The 24,273-nt window shown below is 40.7% G+C and overlaps 1 protein-coding gene across 1 annotated transcript in view; it reads left to right on the top strand.

Moving 5' to 3' along the window:
* Positions 1-279: 279 nt before the first annotated feature.
* Positions 280-24,273, top strand: part of LOC132996700 (FERM and PDZ domain-containing protein 1) — a 29,289-nt gene continuing 5,295 nt past the window's right edge. The window contains exons 1-14 of the mRNA XM_061067037.1: positions 280-333; positions 8,502-8,624; positions 9,632-9,795; positions 12,893-12,995; positions 13,130-13,175; positions 14,256-14,360; positions 16,610-16,705; positions 17,028-17,153; positions 17,279-17,398; positions 19,337-19,473; positions 20,931-21,150; positions 21,272-21,454; positions 21,997-22,141; positions 22,894-24,225. Coding sequence (XP_060923020.1) covers positions 8,506-8,624; positions 9,632-9,795; positions 12,893-12,995; positions 13,130-13,175; positions 14,256-14,360; positions 16,610-16,705; positions 17,028-17,153; positions 17,279-17,398; positions 19,337-19,473; positions 20,931-21,150; positions 21,272-21,454; positions 21,997-22,141; positions 22,894-24,225 — 2,896 coding nt within the window. The 5' untranslated portion in view covers positions 280-333; positions 8,502-8,505. The remainder of the gene's footprint in view (positions 334-8,501; positions 8,625-9,631; positions 9,796-12,892; positions 12,996-13,129; positions 13,176-14,255; positions 14,361-16,609; positions 16,706-17,027; positions 17,154-17,278; positions 17,399-19,336; positions 19,474-20,930; positions 21,151-21,271; positions 21,455-21,996; positions 22,142-22,893; positions 24,226-24,273) is intronic.

Genomic DNA, 24,273 nt, shown 5'->3' with positions numbered 1-24,273 from the left:
CGACCTGGTTCCAACTTAAAACAATTTTTTATCTCTCTTAAAAAAATCATGTATGGATTCAGTCATATTATAGATACTTGTGCACATTCATCCTGTATCTATGATCTATATTTGTCTGCTTGTAAATGTGTGATCCATCAATCCATCTGATGCTGTCTCCGCAGCTTTGTGAAATGATCAATCCTAACGCTTGATCTGATGTTGTGTCCCTATCCTCAGGAGATGAAGACAAGCTTTCTCTGTCCTCTTCAGCAGAATGATGGACAGACAGGGAGCAGAGCGGGACTGTAACTGGCACCTTCATGTAGCCCTGATACTCAGGCAGGAGAGCAGGTATGCTTGTGTGTGTGCTCTTATGTTGTGGGGATTTAAATCTGTTTCACAGTCACATTATACATAAAGTAAATCAGGAAATCAATGTAGGTTAACATAAAGTCCTCTAAAGTCATAGAGACACGACTGTGTGTTTGTGTCCCATAAATCACTAAATATAGATATGTTTGTTTGTGCACACAAAAATAAAGATGGTGGATTTAGAGGATTAACAGAGTGTAAGATAAGGAGACACTAAGCCACACAGACATAAAGAGGAAAGTGAGTAGTGAACAAGTGAACAAGTGTCTGAGTTATAGTTTTACTCCGTCTGTTGGCCTTAACAGCCCTGTAAGGTTAAGGTGACGCTCAGTCTAATCTGGCTCAGCAGGAGTGACGCACAAACTCCCTGTCACAGTCTGCAGACACACACTCTAATCCTATTTGTCTCCTCTATGCTAGTATGTGCGTCTCTATGTGTGTGTATTCAGAGCATGATGCAAAACCATACTCTGTTGTAGAGGTGTGGACTTGGCACTACTTGGACTCCAGTCGGACACCATTCAAAATTTTAATGACTTCAAACTTGACTTGTCAAAATCAAAAATAACCTGCAACTCAACTTGGACTTTAACATCAATGACTCAAGACTTCACTTGGACTCATCACTTGACATATTTCATCTGTAAACATTACATTCATTTATCTTATTAAAATGTGTGCGGCTATTTCCTGTCAGCATTCTCACTCGTCAAGGGAAATGGTGGCTACCTGTGTTAAAGCTGGATGGGGTTGCCATGGCAACGTGGTCACTGGTCGTGGAAAAGTAGTGAGGATCTTTAGCCTTTGACTTCTGTGTTGTGTTTTCCCCAAAAATATAGCAAGAAATTAAATGTGAAGCCAGTTCAGTGGTTTATTTACCGGTATGAGTGATAACAAAAAAGTGGTCTAATAGACTAGTGTGCGCTTGTTTTTGTGTGTGCTTGAGTGAGGGTGTGTATGTGTTTCGATGACTTGCTAGACAAGTCCAAATCCACAAATAATGTGTCAGTCTAATTGTAAATTGGATTTGTTGATGTTTGCATTTTTGGGCCATTTTTTATGCCTCAAGTCAAGAAAGGAAAAAATATCCATCCTTGTTCACTTTTTTGTCCATGATCAGCAGTTTAAAATGACAGCTCACCTGATTTACATATTTTGGAATAACTAATTTTGTCTCCTCTGCTAAGCATTCCCATCCCTTACCAGCCTCTCTGTAAAACAGGCCTTTAGGATACAGTACCACACTAAAGGCCAATTTATGCTTCTACGTCTTTTCTAAAACGGACAGATAAGACCGCCCTATCCGTCGTGGAACGCCCTCTCCGAGCGCCTCGGAGAGCTTTTCGTACACCTCTGATTTTTCTAAAGGCCGGAGCATGCTTCTGCGTTGTTAGGGGCCTGCAAGCACGCAGTTGTAACGCAGGACTCGTTCTCATTCATGGTTTTCCAACCGTTGCGCGTGTTGCCATGCAATTCCCCGCCAGAACACAGGCGGAGTAATGTTTTTTGTCGAAGTCAGCTCTTCTTCGTGTGTGGCACGAAGAAGAGCGATTTATTTACATCGCCACGGCGGCTCCTCAGAGCCTTTTTCTGGCGGAAAAATCCGCTGGTCAGTGACGGGTAATACTAGTGGTCATAGTTTAGGATCTCTTCTGCCAAGTGCTCTTCTATTTGGTCCATATTCGTTCTTCTAAATCTTCCGTGGTTTCCGGGCATGAACCGGAAATGCGACTCCGGAAATGATGTAGTTAGCAGACCAATCACAGCCCTTGCGGGCGGGTGACGCTTGCGGGGCTTTGCCGTCTAGTTAGAAAAATTGGCCGACGCATGTAAGGACGTAAGAAGGGCTACGTTAGCACGTAGGGGGCCCGGCAGGGCTCTTGCGCTTCCGGGCCCGTGAAAACGCAGAAGCATGCTCCGGCCTTAACTGTCCGTGTTTATGTCGGAGAGCCCACGGACAGCCCTTGGCTGTGATTGGTCCGCGAACAACATCATTTCCCTACGACGTCATTTACGGATTTCACATTTACGGTTCTTAAACTTCCTGCTTGACAATAAACCCAAACACAACTACGATTCTACGATTAATGTGACATGTTTGTTAAGCCAGCGGAGTTGTCCTGCTGACGGTGGCTCGTTAGAGCACTGACGGCATGTGTGCACGTTCACATACGGTTATAACGAGCTTTCAAAACGGCGCTAGCGGGCTAGCAACCATGCTAACTGCGGTGGTAACAGAGCAAAAACCCGCCGTCACGACTTTAATTCCACTTCTATCATGACACTGTTTCTATAATACCGTCAGGTTAGAAGCAAACACTGGATAGTAGTTGTTAGTGCCGGGAGTCCCTGCTGACTGTGTGTGGAAGCTAGCTGGGAGGGGAGCTAGTTAGCTCCGTGTAGCTTCAAGCTACACGGAGCTGTGGAATCAGCAACACAGTTCGGAAACAAGACCGGGGAACCGCTGCGCTAAGAAACGATTACATCAGCATTTTGACCTGCTGGGTGTCACTTTATTTAGTTCTGTTAGTTGCCATGGTTCAGTGTGTTGGGACAAGCCGACAGAGGTTAACAGACACACGTGGACTTCTTCTTCCCAAAATTGGGGTAGGCTTCTCTGAGCTCGTCTTCCGTTGCGCCACCTATGGGTTTGGCGGTGAATTGTTTTCAACGTACAGTGGTCGGAGAAGTAAAATTCAAAAAGACTCTCCGCTCACCGTGCAACCCTCTCCGAGAAACGGATACGTAGAAGCATAATGGAGCCTTTACTATTCAGTAGTGTTCAGAAGCAGTATTCAGTATTCATTCTTATTTGTTTTGTCTGTAAGGGAATGTGTGAGTTATTTTTAAAATATGCATTTTTATCGGTGTTTCATTTATAAAATGTATTTGAAAATTACATTTCGTTTTAAAAGTGATTCACTATTTGTGTTAATTTATTACACAAAATTGTAAGTGTTAAGCCCAATTCATGGTTCTGCGTCGAAGCTAAGCTGTAGCCTACGCGTAGACATGTACGCTACACAGAGCCCTACGCCATACCCTGATGTGCCCCTCCCCAAAAATGTGACTATGGGTCGGGGTGACGCAGACCACAAGAGCTGTGATTGGTCCACTTGGTAACGTCGCATCTCCAGCAGACTTGCCACTATTTTTTAATTGAGTTGAAGGAAGAAACGGGGATGACGTCTCTTTTCTTCATTGCAGTTCTTTAAGAAAAACTAATTGCTCTTCAACATCTCTCAGCTCCAACTCCAACATGATCCACTTAGTAACAGAACCAGAAACTGGAAGACACTCCACCGGCATAGAAACTCTACTGCTTCTAGTGTATCGGTGGTGTTGTTGCAGCGCGACACACACACTCCTACGCACAACATGAATGCTCAGCCCTGTGTGTAAGCTAAGTGCTTAGGCTACGTACCTCCTCTTAACCCAAACATATATGTATATAACGATTAAAGGGGAAAGGGTACGGCTGTGCTTTAGACTAAACTACCACAAAGACCATTGTGCAGTGCAAAAACTGGATATGTGTGACATTCAACGATTCAGAGAGGAATAGAGAGCAGTCGACCTAGTGAATGAATGAAGAGAGAGTATAAGTGTGGGCAGTGGGGGATAGTCTACTATTTAAGTGCTGCTGCACCCCCATTCCGTAACTTGCGTATGTGTGTTTCTCTGCAGCATTTGTTATGCTGCTCAGCTCCAGTCCAGCATTTCTGGCAGATGGCATTAAAGTTCCCTGCAGCAATTTAATAGAAGAGTTGTGCCAACTGAAATAAAGCCCACCAACAGTTATAAATAACACCTACCCGCTTGATTATAATTTATTATGCATGATGTAAAGTGAGGTAAAAAAAAAAGTTTGTAAGTTTTACAAATTGGGAAAAGCAAAGGCAAACAGATCAGTATATTAAATGAGAGTTGGGTTTCTGAGAAAAAGCAGACCAGTGTAAGCAGATGTTCAGATCATGATTCATCGATTAAGGTTTGGATCAATTTGAGGATTGATGTGAGATATGGATAAGCTTCAGTAATAGTTTAAACATTATGTTTATCTTGAAGGTCTGTGACAACAACATCAATGGCTCTGATCAGTGGGTTATAAAGTCATTAGTACGGCACCTCAAATTGACCTTTTTATGTCTGAATAAAAAAAACTATATTAAAGGATCAGTCTAGGCAACTAGTAGTGGCAACTAAAGCTTTGTTTGTCTGCGATGCACCACCATTTTTCTACAGTGGCCCAGAATGGACAAATCAGATGCTGTGGAAGAGGACCCACCCCAGATGTGAAAACATAATAATGAATATTAAATAAAATTTCGACCAAAAGATTCTGCTAAATCCTGCACACTATGTCTTCATAAAATTATGTTCAATCATAAATGTGACTAGGTCTGCCCTTACTACCGAGTTGTTCCAACTGTGTACGTGTGGATACAGTAACACACCCGTGAATATGGCGACCCTGCAAAATGACCTTACTCTGAAGGTCGTCCAGGTCATTAAAATCTAATCTACTTGAAAATTAGATACACATTTTCGTTTGTCAATACAAAATTAATCATAATTTTCCTAATTATATGATAGCATAGTAATAATTGGTAATCTATTATTTCTCTTTGCACTTGTGACGAATCACAGGGAAAGAAACGTGAGAAACCTGATTCCTCCCACAGCTAAAAAATAATCTAATAGAAAGACAGGGAGGGGGACACACAAGCAGAGGATTAAATAGTGAATAGTGGGATATCTGAACCGTTATGTGACAATATGAGACAACAGACAATAATCTAAATGAAATCCAAGGAAGGATTGGAACAGCACACCTTAGTGATTGTCTTCATGAACACGCCATGTGGAAAAACACAGTTGTTTTCTGTCTCTAGATAATTGGTAATGTGTATTTAGTCTTTAACAGTCCTAAGAAGCAGAAAGCGGAAAGAATGTGCTCACACAAGGCTAAAAATACAAAAATGATAGCCATGAGCCATATTTTAGCTTCTGATGTTTTAAGTATTCGGCAAATGATTGTTTGTCAAGATGTTCCTCCCCTTTTTCAACTACTTCCCAAATCAGTGTATTTTAAGTACACAGTAATTGGACAGGAAAAATATGCATTTCTGCAACACAAAAACATTATTTACATTTTTTTCTTTCTCTGTGATCCTGCTGGATAATCCACAATCTTTCAGAATAATGTTTGTCTTTAAGAGACTGAGCTGAGCAAGTGGATGTTATTAACTGTATTAACATATTCAGACTCAACCTAACACAGTTTAACTGTGAATTAGCTGAACGACAGTGTGTTGGATTGAAATGTTGGTTTGAGGCATACAGTGCTTTAACACTGTTATCTGTTTTGTCTGTTTTTTCACAACTGACCTGTTTTTTGCCTAAGTGTCAAAGTTTTCCTTGAAATTCTGGTCTGGACCAAACAATAGAAATGTGTCTTGTGATTGATGTGAGAAGGAAGTACAGTATGATATACCCACCTTCATCTAATGTTACACCATGTCTTATCTCAAACACTGTGGTGGAAATACAAGAACCGTTGTGAATCCCTACAGCCAATGAAAGCCACAAAAGTAAAAGAGGGGATTGGCCATGTATGAAGAACCAGTTCCCAGTGTTTGATATTTGAAATGCACAGACATTTAGTTGTTATCCATCGCTGATAATCCTTTCTTAGAAAAAAGATAAATCCTCTGTCTCGTTTCCTTGCATTTGTGAATGTATCTATGTCACTCGTGAGATCACTGTGTGATTGAACTAGTTGGATTATTCTGACCTAACAAACATTGTGTCTCTGTAACCTGAGAAGTTAGATATTGCCAGCTAACAGGAAGAATGAGATATGGAAGAGCGAGAAGTGAGGGGCAGATAGGATGAAAAGAAGTGAGAGGCAGGAGCAGGAGAGGGGTATACACAGACAGATGGATGGATAATGTGCTTATGACTCAAGATCTCCCAGGAGACATTGCTGTCTGGCTGTGACACACACCACTTTCATCACTAAGCCCTCCTCCTGTCTCACCTTATATCACACTTGTGTCTATTCTGTCTTCCTCTCATTCAGTTTCCTGTGGTGGTCACATCACACTGTGCCTGAGGGACTCTTCTCCTCTCCTCTGTCCTTTCCTCTCTCCTCTCCTCTTCTCTCTTTCACTGCCCCCTCTAGTCACCCTCTTGTTTGCTCGTTTGCTTTAATGGATGTTGCTAATGCCCATCATCAGTTACATCCTTCTGGGGGAGATTCCTTCCTGCAGCTGCTCATTGAAGGACACAGTACGCCTGCTGAGATCATTCACTCTTTAATTCCATCCATTAGTCCATAAATGTTTTTATGTAATTAATCCATTGTTCTGCTTAGTATCCTTTTCACAAGACAACAGCTCTACTGCGTGTGGCTGAAAAGTTCCTTTTCATTAATCCATCAATTCACTGATCATTTAATTCATCCATCCTTTCATACATTCATTTGTCACTTATCTGCTTATCTAACATTTTCCGAATTAACAACTCCATCCATCCTTTTGTCCCCTTTGTGATACATTTATTGCTAAAATAAATGCTTCATTCATTCATTGTACACTTGAACCCATCGTTCATAGTGAAGTGATCTACACGAACGCTCACTGTCAGTATCTGTTTCCTAGTCACAGTCTGGTAGTTTCAGTCTGTGATTATGTGAAAGGGGTATTGGGTATCAGCTAACGACCAAGTCTTTGTCTGACAGCCTCAGTCATCTGGAGGGAGTTTGTGTGGGTGTGTGTAAGTGTATATACACTTGTATTATTGTAACCTCTTTAGCACTGTTCCAGCATAAACTCAAAGCATAAGGTTTGATGATTGAAGTCAAAGTTAAAGGGATAGTTAAAGGGATAGTTCACCGAAAAATGAAAATCCACCCATTATGTAGTCACCACTATGCAGATGGAGGGATGGGTGAGTGCACAAACACTTTTGGAGTCTCGGGGGTAAACGGCGTTGCAGCCAAATCCAATACAATTGAAATAACTGGTGACCGCTTTTTTCAAATGTAAAAAAAACCAACAGAGGATATAAGAGAACATTTATAAAAGCATAACTTATTGTAACTATTGAAATCTTGTTCCAATGTCCAGACTGAAATCTTAAAGTTTGTGTCATCATGTGTTTTTGGTGATTACACAAAAAGCAGAACAACAACATCTAGTATTTTAGTAAACTGTTAGGGTTCTTTGCCTTCGGGAGTGGTGCATGTAGGACTCCTAAAGATAAATGAGTATATAACACTGAAAGCTTCAGTCTACATTGATACAAGCTTTTAACAAGTTAGACTAACCAAAACATTTTCCCTGATTCCACAATCTCAGCTTTGGCTGTACAATTGTGGACATTTTTACTAAAACAAAAACAACAGCAAAAAAATCTGCTAAAGTATAATTAATGTTTGAGGAGTAATCAAACCATGGTCGATGTGTACATGTAATGAAAATGTATGAAGTAGTCAAAGGAAATATTCTCTAAACCATGTAATCTTTTGTTAGAGAGCACATGCATGTAAGGTGATATGACATGATATAAAATATTGAGGGGTTCCACAAGGACCCATTAAGTCACGACCATAGGATCATGCATTAGCCTGACTACGTCCCACTGAAACCAAAGACAACTCATGTCCATTACAGCCATTTCAGCAGCCACCACCGCCTGCCAGCAATCATTTATGATAACCACCAGCAATCAGCAGACACACATGGAGACACCTTCATTATTCAACGTTATTTATTACAATTTAGGGAATACTGATTCTGATGTTTGTTGAGATTTGAAACCAAAATGTGAGCAGTTGGCTCATTAATGGCACTGAGAGGCTTTTAGGCTGCATAAACCCAGAAGTGACATCATTGTTGGCCTCAGCCCATGTCTGATACTCAGAAGTCCCACTGTCAAGCCTAATGTGTGAGGGTTGTGTCTCTAATGCACTACAAGTTCTTAAATTTGCATTTGCTGTAAATATTTGATGACCTACCCTATTTATGTTCGTGATTTTATTCTAGCACCAAAATATTTAATCACAATACTTGACACTTTGCATATAAGTGGAGCATGTTACAGAATATATGTGATTTCTTTCACACTTTCTTCCATGCTAGGTAAATGGAGGTGGAGGACAGGAGCCGCTCCCCATCCCGTAAGACCAGCCGGGTGGAGCAGGTGGTGGGACGATGGCTGAGACGGTCTCGAGACTTGGGCAGCAGGTCTCACTCCCTGAGCAGGTAGACCTATTCCTAGTTCTGTTTCTTGGGTTAGATTCTCCCAGGAACGTATATACGATTTTTTTTAAACGAGGGCCATAACGTGGCCTTAGGGGCCAATTATATCCATGCAGAATTCCTGATTCAGTAACACATTAAAGTAATTCCTTGTTTACTTTTAGGCATATAGCTTTGAGCAAAGCCATCTATTGATTATATTTTTTTATTAATTTCTTAATTTCATTTGACTGGGTGTCCATTAGAGTTTAGCTGCAGTAATCAGTGTGTCCAGGCACCTAACAACTCTGTAACTTTCCCCAATTTTAGGTTAATTTTTGTATATTAATGGTAATGCCCACGTCACCAGTTATCAATACTGTCTGATTGTTGTCTGTGTCTGCACAGTGCAGCAGCAGTCATATCACAGAGTACCAAAGTCTAATCACATGATGAGTGGAGAGTTAACAGATGAGGATGATGTGACTTTGATGTTAAAATATGAATAAAACTGTGAATATTTTGAAGGTCTACCATCTCACAATTGCAACACTCTACAGTGAAGCAACAGCGCCAAACCTCTTAAAGATCTTTAATGTTCCTACGAGGAGTGGACCGCCACAGTCTAGATAATGTGCATACAACTTCAGTGCAGGAGAAGAGTGAGGCTGCTCAAAATAAAATGTAACGTTTCAGATTTTTAATTCAGTTAACACTGACACTGAACCAACACCATATCTGTTTTGGTTAATTGTGTGTTGTTGTTACGAGTTAATTACTGAGTCGAAAAATGTCCGTACCTTGGCATTCCTAGTGTCCACATAAGCGATTCACTAAATATTTAATAAGCCTTTTTACATCTGTGTTATGTTTTGATACTCTTTTTTGTATTCATTCTCATTCTGCTGATTATTCTAATATGCATGTATGAATAAGAATTGATTAAATTGCTTAAACAGAAGGTGTAATGTTCGAGTAAGATGTCAGAATTCACAGCTTATATTATTTTCTGGCCCTCTGTTCCTCTCTAGAGACCGGATTGCAGAGAATGGGAAGACTGCAGAGTCCAGTGGCTCTGATCAGAGGAATTACCCATTTCGATTCAATATTCAGATTCCTCGGGACCCCACCCTCAACTCTCATGGCCTCACACTCTCCCTACAAGCCCCCATCCTGGTACAAGAGGTCACCCCAGGTACGAAAGATTTATAAAAAGTTGACCTGGTAACGAGGAAAAAAGCAAAGTAAGACTACAAGAAAAGATCTGCAATTTTAACTATATATAGAGAAAATTACTAGGTTAATGACGAAACTTAAAATCTGGATTGTCTGAAGTACAAACCTTGTTGTTCTCATGCCTCCCAGTGGTGACAGCCAGTGGAAGGAGGCATTCTGTTTTGGGGTTGTCCGTCCTTCCTTATGTTCTTCTGTTCGTCTAATACACGTAGGTCAAGACCACCTTGAGGGAATTTCTTCAAATAAATATAAATGTTCACTTTGACTCACGAATGAACTGATTTGATTTTGGTGATGAAAGGTCAAGTTCACACAAAACTTTTCTTCTACTTTCTAAAGATGGATTTGGATTTGTATTTATATAGCGCTTTTCTAGTCTGATGATGACCACTCAAAGCGCTTTACAGTACAGTTACACATTCACCCATTCACAGACACATTCATACACCGCCGACCTTCAGGTTGGAGGACGACCACTCTACCCCTCAGCCACAGCCGCCTCAAGAAAGAAATTATCTTAAGTACGCCATCTAGAGAATCCGGTCAAATTTGGCACGAATGTTCACTAAGACTCTTGGATTAACAAATTTTATTTGGGTGGTCAAAGGTCAAGGTCATGGTTGCCTCACAAAACCTGGCCTCTTGAACATGATATCTTAAGTCTGCCTTTGGGGAATTTCTTCAAATTTTGACAATTTGTCACTTGTACGCAGAGATTATCTGAGTCAGAGGTAAAGGTTACGGTGACTTCAAAAGAGTCTGGAAAAAAATAGTTTGACTAAAGACTGCATCTGTATAAACAGATGTGTAACCCTCTTCTACACAAACCCTAAACACAGCACTCACCCTAGATATCTCTGGAGTAGAGGAAAAAAATATTTCTCAGTGTTAGGGAGTTTGGTTTCATAGCTGACACTGCGTGTTCAGTTTAGCTTTGTCGCCATTATATTTCTACATTGGCTTCGACTCCTTTTTCCATGGGGAGGCGATTGTACCGTTTGTCTTGGCATTGTCTGCAGTGTTTTGGTCTGCTTTATCAGTATCTCCTGCCCAAAATACACAGCTGCTACTGTGTACCTGAATACCTAAGAGAGCAGCCTGTCCACCAAAGTGAAAGGAGAGTAGGCCTCCAAATAACAAGTTGTGTCTCAATAGCCACTGGAGAAATTAATGAAGCCTAAGTGTACTGAACTTCTGTAGCAGGAGGTACCGATTGAGATGGCTCGTGGCCCTGGCAAGGAGGCCCCAGGGAACTAAACTACAGTAACAAGATCTTTATCCTGGAGTAGCGGTGTTAAACCTAACCTGACGTGTCTGTAACTCAATTCAAGCCACATCATTGGTTCGGCGTGGCACTATTGCCATTATCATTGGCTGTTCGTGTTGTCTGTTAAAACATGGATGGGATGAGTTTTATCAACGTTATATGGAACTGTCTAAAATTTCTATCGAGGTAAAAGTCATATCGCGATAAAAAGCGTTATCACTTTATCACCCAGCCCTAATATGATCTGTATATTTTTATTAATGTTCTTATTACCGCCCCAATTTTCAATTGTCTGGATACACAACCACTTCTTGCTCAGCTGCAGAGCCATGAGGACCTGAATTCCGCATTGGTCCGGGGATAGATAACCTTGCTTTCGGCTGTGTGGCGCACACACACACACACACACACACACACACACACACACACACACACACACACACACAGATACAAAGTGGCTCATGTCTCCAGTGACCCTCCTGAGCCTTGATTTTTATCCTCTCTGTCTCTGGCACATGCTTCAATATTTTGATATGAATCCTTTACTCCAAAGCATTTTTTAGATTGTCACCTGTGTTATCGTTCCATGTTCAAAACATCTGACTTAACACAACAAACACTCCATTGTCATCACTAACACACAACCACTCGTGATTGAACACACAAGTGTGCAATCATGTTACTTTAATACTCAAGTACTTTAGAGCATTGTGTTTATGTTAATTTGCGGTCAAAGAATATGTGAATTGTTTACATGTATTAATAACCAATGTTTTCTCAATGTTTGCCTTCCACCATACTCTCCCTTCCTAAATCTTACACAAGTATTTGTCTCAGAATGGCGATGTAAAGTGTATGACCAAAACCCCTCCACCCGGGAAAATCTCATCCATCAATGGATGCAGCGTTTGATGATATAAGATATATTGGATCGATTCTAACTGGTTGTAGTCAAGGCTTGATTCAGCAGGAAAAAGGATCCTTTGCAAGGGAGAGAATTACCTGTGATCTTGATGAAGTCCTGTGACCTGACCCGATCCACAGGCAGAATGCTGAGGCAGAATGAATCATTTCTTACTGTAAAATCATATAATGCAGTTTTTTATTATTTTTGCTTAGTGTAGTGTGTAATGATTGCTGATTTCTGCATTAGCTCGCTTTGTGTGTTATCTGACGGCAGTTTGATTTTGCGAAGGTGAGTGTAGCTTGAATTTCGGGGTTTGTGTTTACTGTTCTGAGAAAAGGAGAGGATGTTTAGGTCTGTAGGGTTCTTAAAACAACAACAACAATGCGCCAGACCTGGATCAAAGCCGGTCACCAGAATACAAGCTACTGCTGAGTCTAGTAAATTGTGTTGTTCTAAATTGTGACATGTCTCATTTAGATATCTCAATATTTTGCCAGTCATGGGTTGACGATACCTCTAAGCCTTTTTAGATCCAAGCAATGAAATTGTCAATGAATCTAAAGATACAAAAGACACCAACATGGGTAATTACAATTTACCATTAATAAAGAATACACAAAATAAAAAAATACAGAATTGTCCATGACATTTCCTAATCTTGCAATATATTTAGCTAAAAGATGTTAAAGGAGAAAAGTAAGGGGAGACTGTGGACTGCTAATTAACCTGTATCCGATCTTCCAGCAGTGGGACAGTAAAGTTTGTAGAGTTGTAAAAAAAAAAAGAAGGGCCACTACTTCTTATCAAGCCCTGTTGCAATATTAATGCAGAAAAATTGAACACCCCCAGGCTTGACAACACAAGGACATTTTGTGTACGCAGGTGGTCCTGCAGATGGCCGGCTCATCCCTGGCGACCAGCTAGTGAAGATCAATAACGTCGCTGTGGATGACCTGACCCCAGAGCAAACTGCTGAGATAATCAGGTCGAAACTGACAGCTGCATTCACAAACAAACATGCACATGCATGATTATTGGTACACGCACCACTCAAAATAGTTTGAAATAAGTTATGCACATCACGTCTAACAACAGCACCCTCCCTTTCTTGTATTTCAGGGAGTGTCAAGATATGTTGACAATGACGGTACTCAGAACAATGCTGGTGAGTCTGCTGTGTTAAACGTATCACGTGTAGAGACACACACCTAGCAAAAATGTACATTAACACACAAAGCTACACTGGAAGACTCTTTTATTATTGGATAATGACTGCCAGCAGAACTTTGGATGAACTTAACTTGAGTTTCCTGTTTCCTGTTTTCCTTATGTTGTAGAAAAACAAACATAAGCCTCTGTAGTGTATCTGAACTCAAGAACATACAATCAATACTGTACACACTGTCAATATACACACTGGATTCTAATTTGCTGTTGTCAGTACATCACTGATCAGCTTGGGGTCAAGTGTCATTGCTAACAACAATCTTGTCACCAAGGTACCACCACTACATCACTGTCAACAGTGACAACATGTTACACCCCATCCCCACTCACTTTCAAACACGCATACACACACAAGAGCTGTCTATCTGAGTGTGTGCGTTTGCGTGTGTGCTGCCTGTATCTGTGAAGGTGAGTTATGCATTTGCACTAAGGTGAAGTAGATGGGTAATCAAAGTGCTGCCAGTCAGTGTTTCTCATCAGCAGCTCTGCTGATGGAGGCACCATCACCATCTGATTCATAGCCCAGAGCTCTTCCAATAAATCATTACTGTGCTGCACGGATTTATTAGCATTGCCCAGAAAATATTTATTGTTGTGATGGTAACACAACATCAGAAGACTTTTGAAACTAGGCATGCCTAATTGAAGATTTGTTTTCATCTTGATCACAAGGTGATTTTAGAGCAGCAGTCTGACAGCTTCTAGTGCCTTCGATACACCAACAGTGACTGTTTGTGCAATAATTAAGGCATCAGTTCGATGCAAGTACCTGTACTTGGAAATCTCCAAACTTTTAAAACATTACATTAGCTCCCATTATTTACCCCAAAATTTTTTTTTTGATATACTGTATAACAATATATTTGGGTACATTTCTGTATGTATTGTTTTATTTCCCTCATATGTACCACTTCAGTGTACTTCACTGAAAATAACCCCCACACCTCCAAATCCAATGGCATTTAATTATAGAAAAATTACTATGACAACTTGATCTATTGATATGTGTTTGTTACAGGGCCCAAAGTCATCATTCATCACACCTGAGAAGAGGGCCAAGCTCAGATCTAACCCTGTAAAAGTTCACTTTGCGGAGGAGGTGGAAGTAAATGGGCACTGTCAGGTGAGTTGCAGAAGATGTTTTGCTGGTGTTGTTTACGATGCTATAACCCAGGTTCAACACAATTTGTCTTATAGGGCAACAAGATGTGACATCCTTTGACACTCAGTAAGAGTGAGGAAGAACAAAAAGGAAAAAAACTATTAAAATGGAGAAAAAAATGTAAAAACCTCAGAGTGAGCCACATGTGAGGGATCCCTCTACCAGGACGGACAGAAGTAAAATAGATACCACGTGTAGCTTAGCACAGCACCAAAATAACAATATTTACAACATTGATGAGAAAACATAGATAGATAGGTGTTTTTTAGCAATTTAGTTGTAATTATAATCCATGATCAGCTGCTAACACGATCCACCACCACATTGCTGGCATGTGCCAGCAACTGCGATAAGGCAGAAACTGGGAAGAAGTCAAGTTAGTAACATGCATTGATGTGACATTAATGTGATGAAGAGAGAGAAGAGGAAAGAGATGCTCCATGTGTCAAGTGTCAGAGGGTTAAAAAAAAATCGCTGTGCATTTTTGCATCACAATACACCCATTATACCTTTTCTTCACAGTTAACATACACTTTTTTTGATTTCTTAAACTTTCAGTGTGTAGAATTAAGTGGTGAAGTTTCATGTTGCAGCTGACTACCCCTCACCTCACACTCCCCTTCCAAACATGAGAACCTGTGGTAGCCTTCAGCTGTCATAAAAACTTTAAAAGTGTTTAGTTTGTGCTACTGTAAAAAATGGCGGTCTCTGTAGAGAGAATGTGCAGACAGACAGACAAATAACAGACGGAAGAAGTGCCATCTATTTCCTGTTTCCAGTTTTCTGTTTGGGACTCTTGAAGTCCAGCTCATGGTGCCATTCCGTATTAACCAAGCTGAGGACAGAATACTCCCTGCATGGCATCATTACATGTCACTTCAAGCAGCACAAAATAAATCTTAGGATGCAGTTGTCTCCAAAGGATAAGAATTACCCCAAACTAGGAGCTGGTTCCACAGGAGACAAGCCTGGCAACTGGAAGCTCTTCCTCCGATTCTACTCTGGCAGGCTGTAGGAACCTCAAGAGTATTTTTACAGGGAGCCAATGTAGATAAACTAAGACAGGTGTAATATGATCTCTTATTCTAGTTCCTGTCAGCACATGTGCTGCAGCATTTTGATCCTGATCATAAGATTATAATCCAGTCTGGAGGTAAAAAATGCATGGACGAGTTGCTCAGCATCCTTGTGAGACAGGATGTCCCTAATTTTCATAATATTGCGCAGGGTCTATCTATTGATATGGGTCTATAATTAGCTGAAACATTTGGGTCAAGAGTAGGCTTTGGTAGGTAGCCTATTTGAATCAGATCAGAATTGATTTAATATGGAACTGTTAATTCATGGTAAAACACTGGCCTCGAACACAATTGCTTTCGATGAAGAGAGGAATGAAGTGTGTTCGGACAGATCTATAGAAGAAAAATATATTATGTTGTGTAGTGTAATCATACACTTAGGTGAGGAGTGGTGTTTTTGCAGTTTTCTCTGAGTTCCTATCCTGCCAGCGGATGTGAAATGAGCTGGATGAGGAAAACCACAGAGCCTGGAGTGCCCATTACTAATCATAGGGAAAACACTGATCGATATCTACCTCATCCTCCAGTCCTTATGTCTGTGATTACAAGGCAGTAAACCTCAGATTAGGGAGAGAGAGAGCGGCTGATGGAGACAGAGATAAAAGAGGGGGTGAGCTGTGTCACCGTTGTTAAAAAGAAGACAAAACAGTAGAAATGGAAGATGGGGGTTGTCTAAAAGTTACACTGTCAATACATAAAAGCACTTTCTAAAATCTGAAGGGAACATGAATGAGGCAGGGAGAGATGAGTCACCACAGAGAACAAACCCGGCAGACAGAAGCAGGCCAGAGGATATGGCGCAGAGAAATGCTCAGTGAGAAGAGCTGAAAATTAGACAATGCTCTTGTTACTTACTGCAAGTACAGTATGTTATAATCTGTAGATTTTGCATCTCATATTTTAACTCCAAGGTAACCAAAGAGGTTTGTTTTGCCCCATGTGTTTGTTTGTCAGTAGGATTATAATGAGGATAGAATTATCATTAACATATACAAATCCATTTATTGTAATCTGTCTCTGTAAGTCTGTTACCCATAATCCTCTTGAACCAACAGGTTTACAATGCACATATTTTTATCTGACACCTTCTTTTAACCCTGACCCTGACCTGGACCCATGTCTGGTTTGCAGGGTAACTCGCTGCTCTTCCTGCCTAATGTTCTGAAGGTTTATCTGGAGAACGGGCAGACCAAGGCCTTTAAATTTGAACCCAGCACCACAGTCAAGGTACTGTACAATGTTCAGTATACCATAGAGACATCCATTCATACCTTACAATTATCATAGACTGACAGATAGCTGGAAATATAATACTTTCTGGAGTTCCATATGATACATAATGTGCTTATGAAGTGTGGAAGAACATTTTCAAAAACTATAGGCACTGATGTCAAATCTATATTAAATTAAAACTATACAATAAAGACATACAATTATAAATTATTATTATATTATAAAATAGTATTAAAATTCCATCCACCAGCTCAGCAAATGTTTCATGATGTAATAAAACATTGTCTTTGAGGTTGTGATCTTCTGTGTGCATCAGGACATTGTGATGACACTGAAGGAAAAGCTTTCTCTGAGCCGTATTGAACTCTTCTCCCTGGTGCTGGAGCAGCAGCACAGCATCAGTAAACTACTGCTGCTACACGATGAGGAGAGAATTCAGCAGGTACACAAAGCACACACACTAATAACAATTATTCTACATGATTCATCAAATATACATATCTTATCTGTGACAGTATTTAGCTGCATTGAAAAAGGATATTTAAGTGTGCATGTGTGTGTGTTCAGGTGGTCCAGAAGAAAGAGGCCCATGACTACAGGTGTCTCTTTCGCATTTGTTTCCTGCCCCAAAACTTCCAGACTCTGTTGCAAGAGGATCCCACAGCGTTTGAATACCTCTACCTGCAGGTAGACAGATGAAACTAGTTTGGCACTGTCAGACCAATTCAAATTTTAAAATGTGTCTGAAACCTTATTGTTCATTTCTTATTTCCATCAGTGGTCGCAAAGCAACCAATCAGACCAATGAAAAGATTAACATAGCACAGTGTGATGGAAAAATGTTGACGGTGTACACAACATATACAGGCATCAACACTTTCAGCTCTTTCATAGTATGGCTGCTCTCTTTTTTCTTTCTCAAACTCAGCATACTTTTTGAAATGTTTGGCTTTTTGGCCATTTTTAGGTTTTCGTGATCAACACCTGCTGCCTACTTCAACCGATTTTAACCATTCAATCAGCTTTATTTTGCCATTTTGTTTCTGTGGAAGGCATCTAGATATATCACATATAATGTTTGTTTGTATTACATTAGGTTTTTTGTCTTATACTGAGGTTTTATTCTATTTATTCACTTAACTGTATGTTGATATTTTAATCTGTGGCTCAGGTTATTTGTTTATAATAAATGGTCGAGATATGGTCAAGGCTTTTATGTGCTCGCATTAGAAAAATTATAAGATGGAAAATAAGTCAATAGACTATATTTATTTTGGAAAAAAAATTATGTACTTCGTCATTGTAACTGCCACTACCTGGAACCAAATTAAACATTTATATTAGTAAACATTATAACTAAGGGGTATTTAAATGTAATAAGGCGAAATAAAACTGGGCTTTTGGTTTTACCCTGCAAACCCCATAGTTACTCTATAAGTAAATGTAAGAAGGGGGATCTACCACCGTATATACTGTATATCTAACTCTATAACTACAGAGAACAATATAAGAACAGTCGTTGAGATTTTATTTGCGTCCAAACATGAAAAAACTCACTAAATGTACCACTGTTGTCAGAAGAGTATTGTAACCATATGGCTCATCATCCATACAGAGCTTTAAAAGGTTAAGACTGCACTTAACTGGAGCTGTATGATCCTCATCTGGTACCTTGGAAGCTGCTGCTGTTGGGGTTCTTCAGTAGGAATGGAACAGTTATTTGTGGTTATATAGTATAACCACAAATAACGCTGCTGGTTTAATGTTCATAATTAAGTGGATCTTTCATCTGGCTTCAATTCACAACCTTATGTCTGCATCACCAGTTTCTCTTGTCTTCAGAACGTTGGTACGCATGTGCATGGAAGTGGCTAACTCCAACAGTTAAAAATTGGGCCTCTGGTCAGTAGAACTGTTACATAAATGGCATGTGTTAAATTATATGCAGTTGGTGTGGAATTGCAGTGCCTCCAGTAGAGGGTACAAGCTGCTTGTTGAGGGATATAAAAAAAAAAAAAAAGTGACATTATTATTAAAAAACAGGTTGATGTTATGACTATAAACTTCAACTTTTAGAAATGGTTATTAGGGCCCAAGCACCAGCGGTATCAGGGCTGGGACATCCTAGTGAATGCAATATCTCAGGAATGACATGAAGGAATCCTCGCACATTTGGCACAAACTTGGACTCAGGGATTAATTGATTTGATTTTGATAGCCCAATGTCAGGATCACATGGCCTCACAAAGTGTGATTATGGTTTTTCTGGAATGTGGTATCCTAATTGTCTCCAAATAGACTTTAGAAATGGTCTAAGTCACGATGACCTTATAAGAGTCTGAAACAGTAGCTGAAGAAAAACATCAGCAGAGCGACTGATTAAGCTCTTTTTTGTTTGCCAGATTTAGTCATTTTTAATTCCCTGTGTGATATACACAAACATACATACACACGCACGTTTCCTGAAATCACAAAAAGTTGTATTCCCGTCTAATATAGCTTATATACACACTTCACAAGTGAAGAACTGTAAATACGCTATGATGTATGAAAGCAACATTTGATTTCAGTTGATTAAAATTTTCTTTTACTTATACTGTTTTTGTCACTTCTTTTTTGTCTCAGGGAGTGAATGATGTGCTGCAGGAGCGCTTTGCTGTAGAGATGAGGTGTAACACTGCCTTGCGACTCGCTGCCCTGCACATCCAGGAAAGGTTGGCGAGCTGTGGACAGTCATCAAAGACCAATCTGAAAATCATCACGTGAGACATGAACACATATTTACAGCCATTAATTTAAACTACAGGGAACCTAAGGTTTTCCTCTTGTAAAGATCCAAGGACAAAGTGGGGTTCCATGCTGGTACAACTGTGTTGAGGGGACATTAAATTAAGTCTTCGTTTAAGGCACAGACTGTGTTTTAGCACATTTATAAAGTAATAGAAGCCAATGGTTATATATATAATATTCATCCAATAAGGCACTTCTAGCTCTGGTGGTATTTAAGTGCCCATAATATAATTCGAATGTTTTTCCCTTTCCTTTAGTTTGTCATATAAAAGGTCTGCTAAAGGTGCCAAAGGTAGTGCTCCACTCCCCTATAACACACTGCCCATGAAACGTCATGTTTGCATTCCTGGCTTCTTTCCTCAAAGCAGCTATGTCACCAAAACGGACGTTTTGGCATGTTTCCACAGCATTGTTCACAGGTTACCAGGAAGTCGCTGAGTAAGAGGTGTGATATTTTCAACACACTCACATGAGGGCCATCTGACCAACTAGATTAGATATGAGGTTTTTGGGGGCTGAAGCAATGGGTGACGGTTTGGATTTCTGGTACAGTGCCCCTTCCTAACCACTCTTGCTTTGACTGTTAATGCTCCAGATCTACTTCAGAATTATTCCTTGTCATTAGTGAGTCCTCCTCAAACAGTTTTAAATGGTAAATGGATTTTACAATAAACTGTCACTTTTTACTGCTTGTGTTTTTTTTATGCAGAGCTTTTTACAGACAGTCTATGGTGCAGAGTAAAGTTAGAGAACTCTGTGTTTATCCTACCTAGTATGGAGGGTTGGGTGAATTGTTTCATTCCACAAAACACTGATGGAGTCTCAGGGGTAAACAGCATTGCAGCCAAATTCAATTGACGTAAATTGATTTTTCAACCGTAAAAAAAACAATAGAAAAAAAAGATGTGTTGTCATCCAATTGTCCGGAAGCCCTGACATTCAAATTCGACTAGAAAGAATGTCGTTTACACCACTGTTGTTTCTTTTGTTTTTTTACATTTGAAAATTTGATTACCAGTTACTTACATTTTATTTGATGGCTGCAATGCTGTTTACCCCTGTAGCTCCAAAAGTGATTTGTTGACATGGACACTTCACCCAGCCCTCCATCGGCATACGGGTGAGTAGATAATGAGTGAAGTTTAATTTTTCGGTGAACTATCCCTTTAAGGGTATGGCATCCACTAAACAACCTAACTGTATAAATATATATAGTTGCAAACGGCAACTCCTCTCTGTCTTGACATCTTGACAATACTCCCTTTCCTGTGAGGAATACTGTAGGCTACAGTACCAACAATACAGGTGGAATTCCAACGTTTAACTTACAATTTTCTCTACATTCCTACCTTTCATTTGCCAATATCTTAACATCAAGTCCAGCTCTCTCACTGTCTTTTATACTCATACCTGTATTTGTTTGTTCCAGGAAGACGTGGGGCATTGAGAACTTTGTGTCATCCACATTGTTGAGGAACATGCGGGAGAAGGATCTGAGGAAGGCCATCGGCTACCACATGAAGAAGAGCCAATCGCAGCACGATACCAAGCAGAAGGGCTTGGCAGTCGATCAGGCACGGATAAACTACCTGGAGGAGCTGGCAGAGCTCAAGTCATTTGGAGGCAAATCCTTCAGTGCCACCATGATGGTAGGTTTTGGGACTATTATTTGAACATGTGTATTCATTTTGTTGGGATTTGGTTGATTAAGTTCCCAATAATTTCTCCTCCTCCGTCCCTCTGTTAAACAACCCCTCTCCCACCCTGAAGCTCCAGGACAGGGAGTCCATGGTGACCCTGCTGGTGGGGGCGCGGTATGGGGTTAGCCAGGTGGTCAACCACAAGCTTAGCATCCTGTCTACCCTTACAGAGTTCACCTGTATCACACGCATTGAGCTGCTGCCTGAATCAGACAAGGTCAGCCTGGTCAAAATATACCTGCAGGACATTAAGGTAAGAGCAGTACGCACACAGACAAAATACTAAACACTTTTACATTTAAGTAACTGAACCAGACACTGCTACAAAGATGGGTCATATAAGGTTGAGCACCAATAATGTGCAGTGAATGTATTTGTATCTGTTGGTATTTTTACATATCATGAATTGTAATGTTGCTTTTTGTAATGCGCCTACAGTTTGGAAACTGTAGCAGGGAAACTTGGCCTCTTTGGTGTCTGAATGCGAATTAATCGAACCTGCCGGATGTCTGTAATAGATTTTGAAAATCGCTAATTATTTTTCACCTTAAAATGACCTACCCTTGTAGTTGTTTTAAGTTACATTAAATTGTTTTCATGGCCTGCAAATATCATGTTGTGTACATGATGTGGAGACATCAGTATATACAAAGGTAGAATTGCTTTTTCATCAGTATTACAACAGGAATACTGTATGTTCATTGTCTTTCCACTGCCAACATCATCTATCTATTTTCTCTTTTTCCGTGTCTCATCTCATCTCATGTCATCTTGTCTCCTCTCTCTTATTCAAAGCCCATCACATTGCTGTTGGAGTCAGTGTCAGCCAAAGATATGTCCTGCCTAATAGCAGGGTACTGTCGAGTTTTTGTTGACCCCAGCCTCAACATCTTTCCCTGGATAGATGACCCCAGGAAGCACAGAGTGTCTGCTGAGGAAGGTACAAGGAAAACACATTTACACTGAAATATACAGCTATAAATGAATGCATACCTCTCGGGTTGGGCAGATGGACAATACCATCATCCGTTGCAGATGGTGACAGTCGTCATTATGTTGAGCCCATTCCAAGATTAATCTTGTGACACGTTATTAATGAAAGTTACCTTTGGAGAATGACAGTGACATTAATGCCACACAACCGCAAAAGCTACAAAACAACTGCAAAAGCCACAACAAAAAACCCATAAAATACAAAAATAAAAACAATACAACTGAGTGAATTTTTACCATGAAATGAGCAAAGTTATTTCATGCAACCATTGAGCCGTTGTTTGTGAAAAACCAGACAAGTCGGTCACCACTTAAAATGAGATGCTTGCCATTTTGAGGTGTTACCGTACAGCTGCTTGGAGCATCCAAAAGAGAAGACGGCTCAGTTGACCCAAACGTCCAAGAATGACTGCAGCAGGTCTCTCTGCTCATTTCATTCTCAACATCTTTTGTGTTGCTTTTGCATTTGTGTTGTGTCTTGAGCATGTTTTACTGTTCATGCACTTGTGTGAGACATCTTGGTCACCGAATGACACTGTGTAAAAGTCAGTAAACCCCCCCTCTCATACCATCGTCCATTTGATTTTTCACTAGACACATTGTCATTTGCCAATTTTGCAGACATTGCAAAACCCGATATCATCTTTAAAGTTGGTTTCTAATCCAGATGATTGTCTTCTTTTTCAATCATTTTCGTAGGTTATGTCTCTCGCTGTGGCAGCAACTCAGATGACTCCTCAGACCTGGACATGGAACCACTAGTCAGCCTGGTGTCTTTCAACGAAAGGCCGTGCCCCCGTGTCAGATCCTCCTCTGATCCAGATGGAAGAAAAAGAAAAGACAAAAGGAGATACAAAGATAGGGAGAAGGGAGTTAAATCTTTGGAAGATAAGAAACTAAAACCAAATGAAGAAAAAGATGCTGACACTGAAAAGGAAAAGTCTCTGCCAAATACGAATAAAGAGGCTAAGATTGAAAACACTGAACACCAAGAGGAGACAGAAGGAGTGCGGGATGTTGGACAAATACAGATTGAAGTAGCAGACAATGACTCACAGGAACAACAGGAAAAAGTGGGAGAAGAGGGGAAGGTTGGGGTTGGAGAAGAGGTGCAAGTAGTAGAGGAGCTGCCGTCCGAACCATCAGATTCTTGTCAATCTGACTCTCGTGTCCTCAACAGCCCCTCCAGCGATTCCCTTGATGCTTTGGAGGAAGATGATTTACTGTTGTGTTCCTCTTCTTCCAGCTACCTAGATGTTCCCTCACAAACTTATTCACACATCAACTCTGCCCTTCAGCTGAATCCTTATTTTCATAGACATGTCCAGCCTCACCTCCTCGCCCCACCACCAGCTCACTCCCACCCCCTCATCCACTTCACAAGTCAGGAAAGGGGAGAAGGACGCTGCAGGAGGTCAGGCGATGGAGCTGATCCTCAACTCATCGCATCTATCTCCACCTCTCAGAACCATCACCACGCCCAAAAATGTTCAAGTAACCCCTGCTCTGATGGTAGTTCCCTGTGCTTCGCTGAGCTCTCTCGCCTGGTGGACTTCTTGCCGAGCCCTCCTGAGGCCAGTGAGGACGATGAAGATGAAGAAGAGGATTTGAGATGGAGGAGGGATATGTTGAAAGAAATGGACCAGTTAGTGAGAAGAGCAGGGGAAGGAGGATGTGTAAGTGGGGAGGATGGTTGTAAAGAATATCCATTGTCCCTTTCCCCATCCTCTGACTCCTCCCACATGGACTTTGTGTTTAACTTTGACAAGAGCGACGCTCGCTGCTACTACAAACTCTGCTCCAGCATCACCCCAGACAGCGCCCGTAGCCTACCCCGCCCCCTGTGTCATAATGAGGGAGAGGACTGCGAAGTAGTGGAGGGAGATGAGGATAAGGCTGAAGAGCTGGAGCCAATCCCCATCCTCCAGCCACCTCCAGGCTTTGGAGACAGCAGCTCTGACGAAGAGTTTTTTGACGCAAGAGATCGCTTCACCTCGCCTGAAGACCCAGCCTCAGGGGCCCTGCCAAAAGGTGATTGAGTTTCCATTGCTGTTTGAGATTCTTATTCAAATGTTCATA

This window comes from Limanda limanda, chromosome 2 (genome assembly GCF_963576545.1).
Source record: "Limanda limanda chromosome 2, fLimLim1.1, whole genome shotgun sequence".
NCBI lineage: Eukaryota > Metazoa > Chordata > Actinopteri > Pleuronectiformes > Pleuronectidae > Limanda > Limanda limanda.
This window is presented reverse-complemented; position numbering and strand designations above follow the sequence as displayed.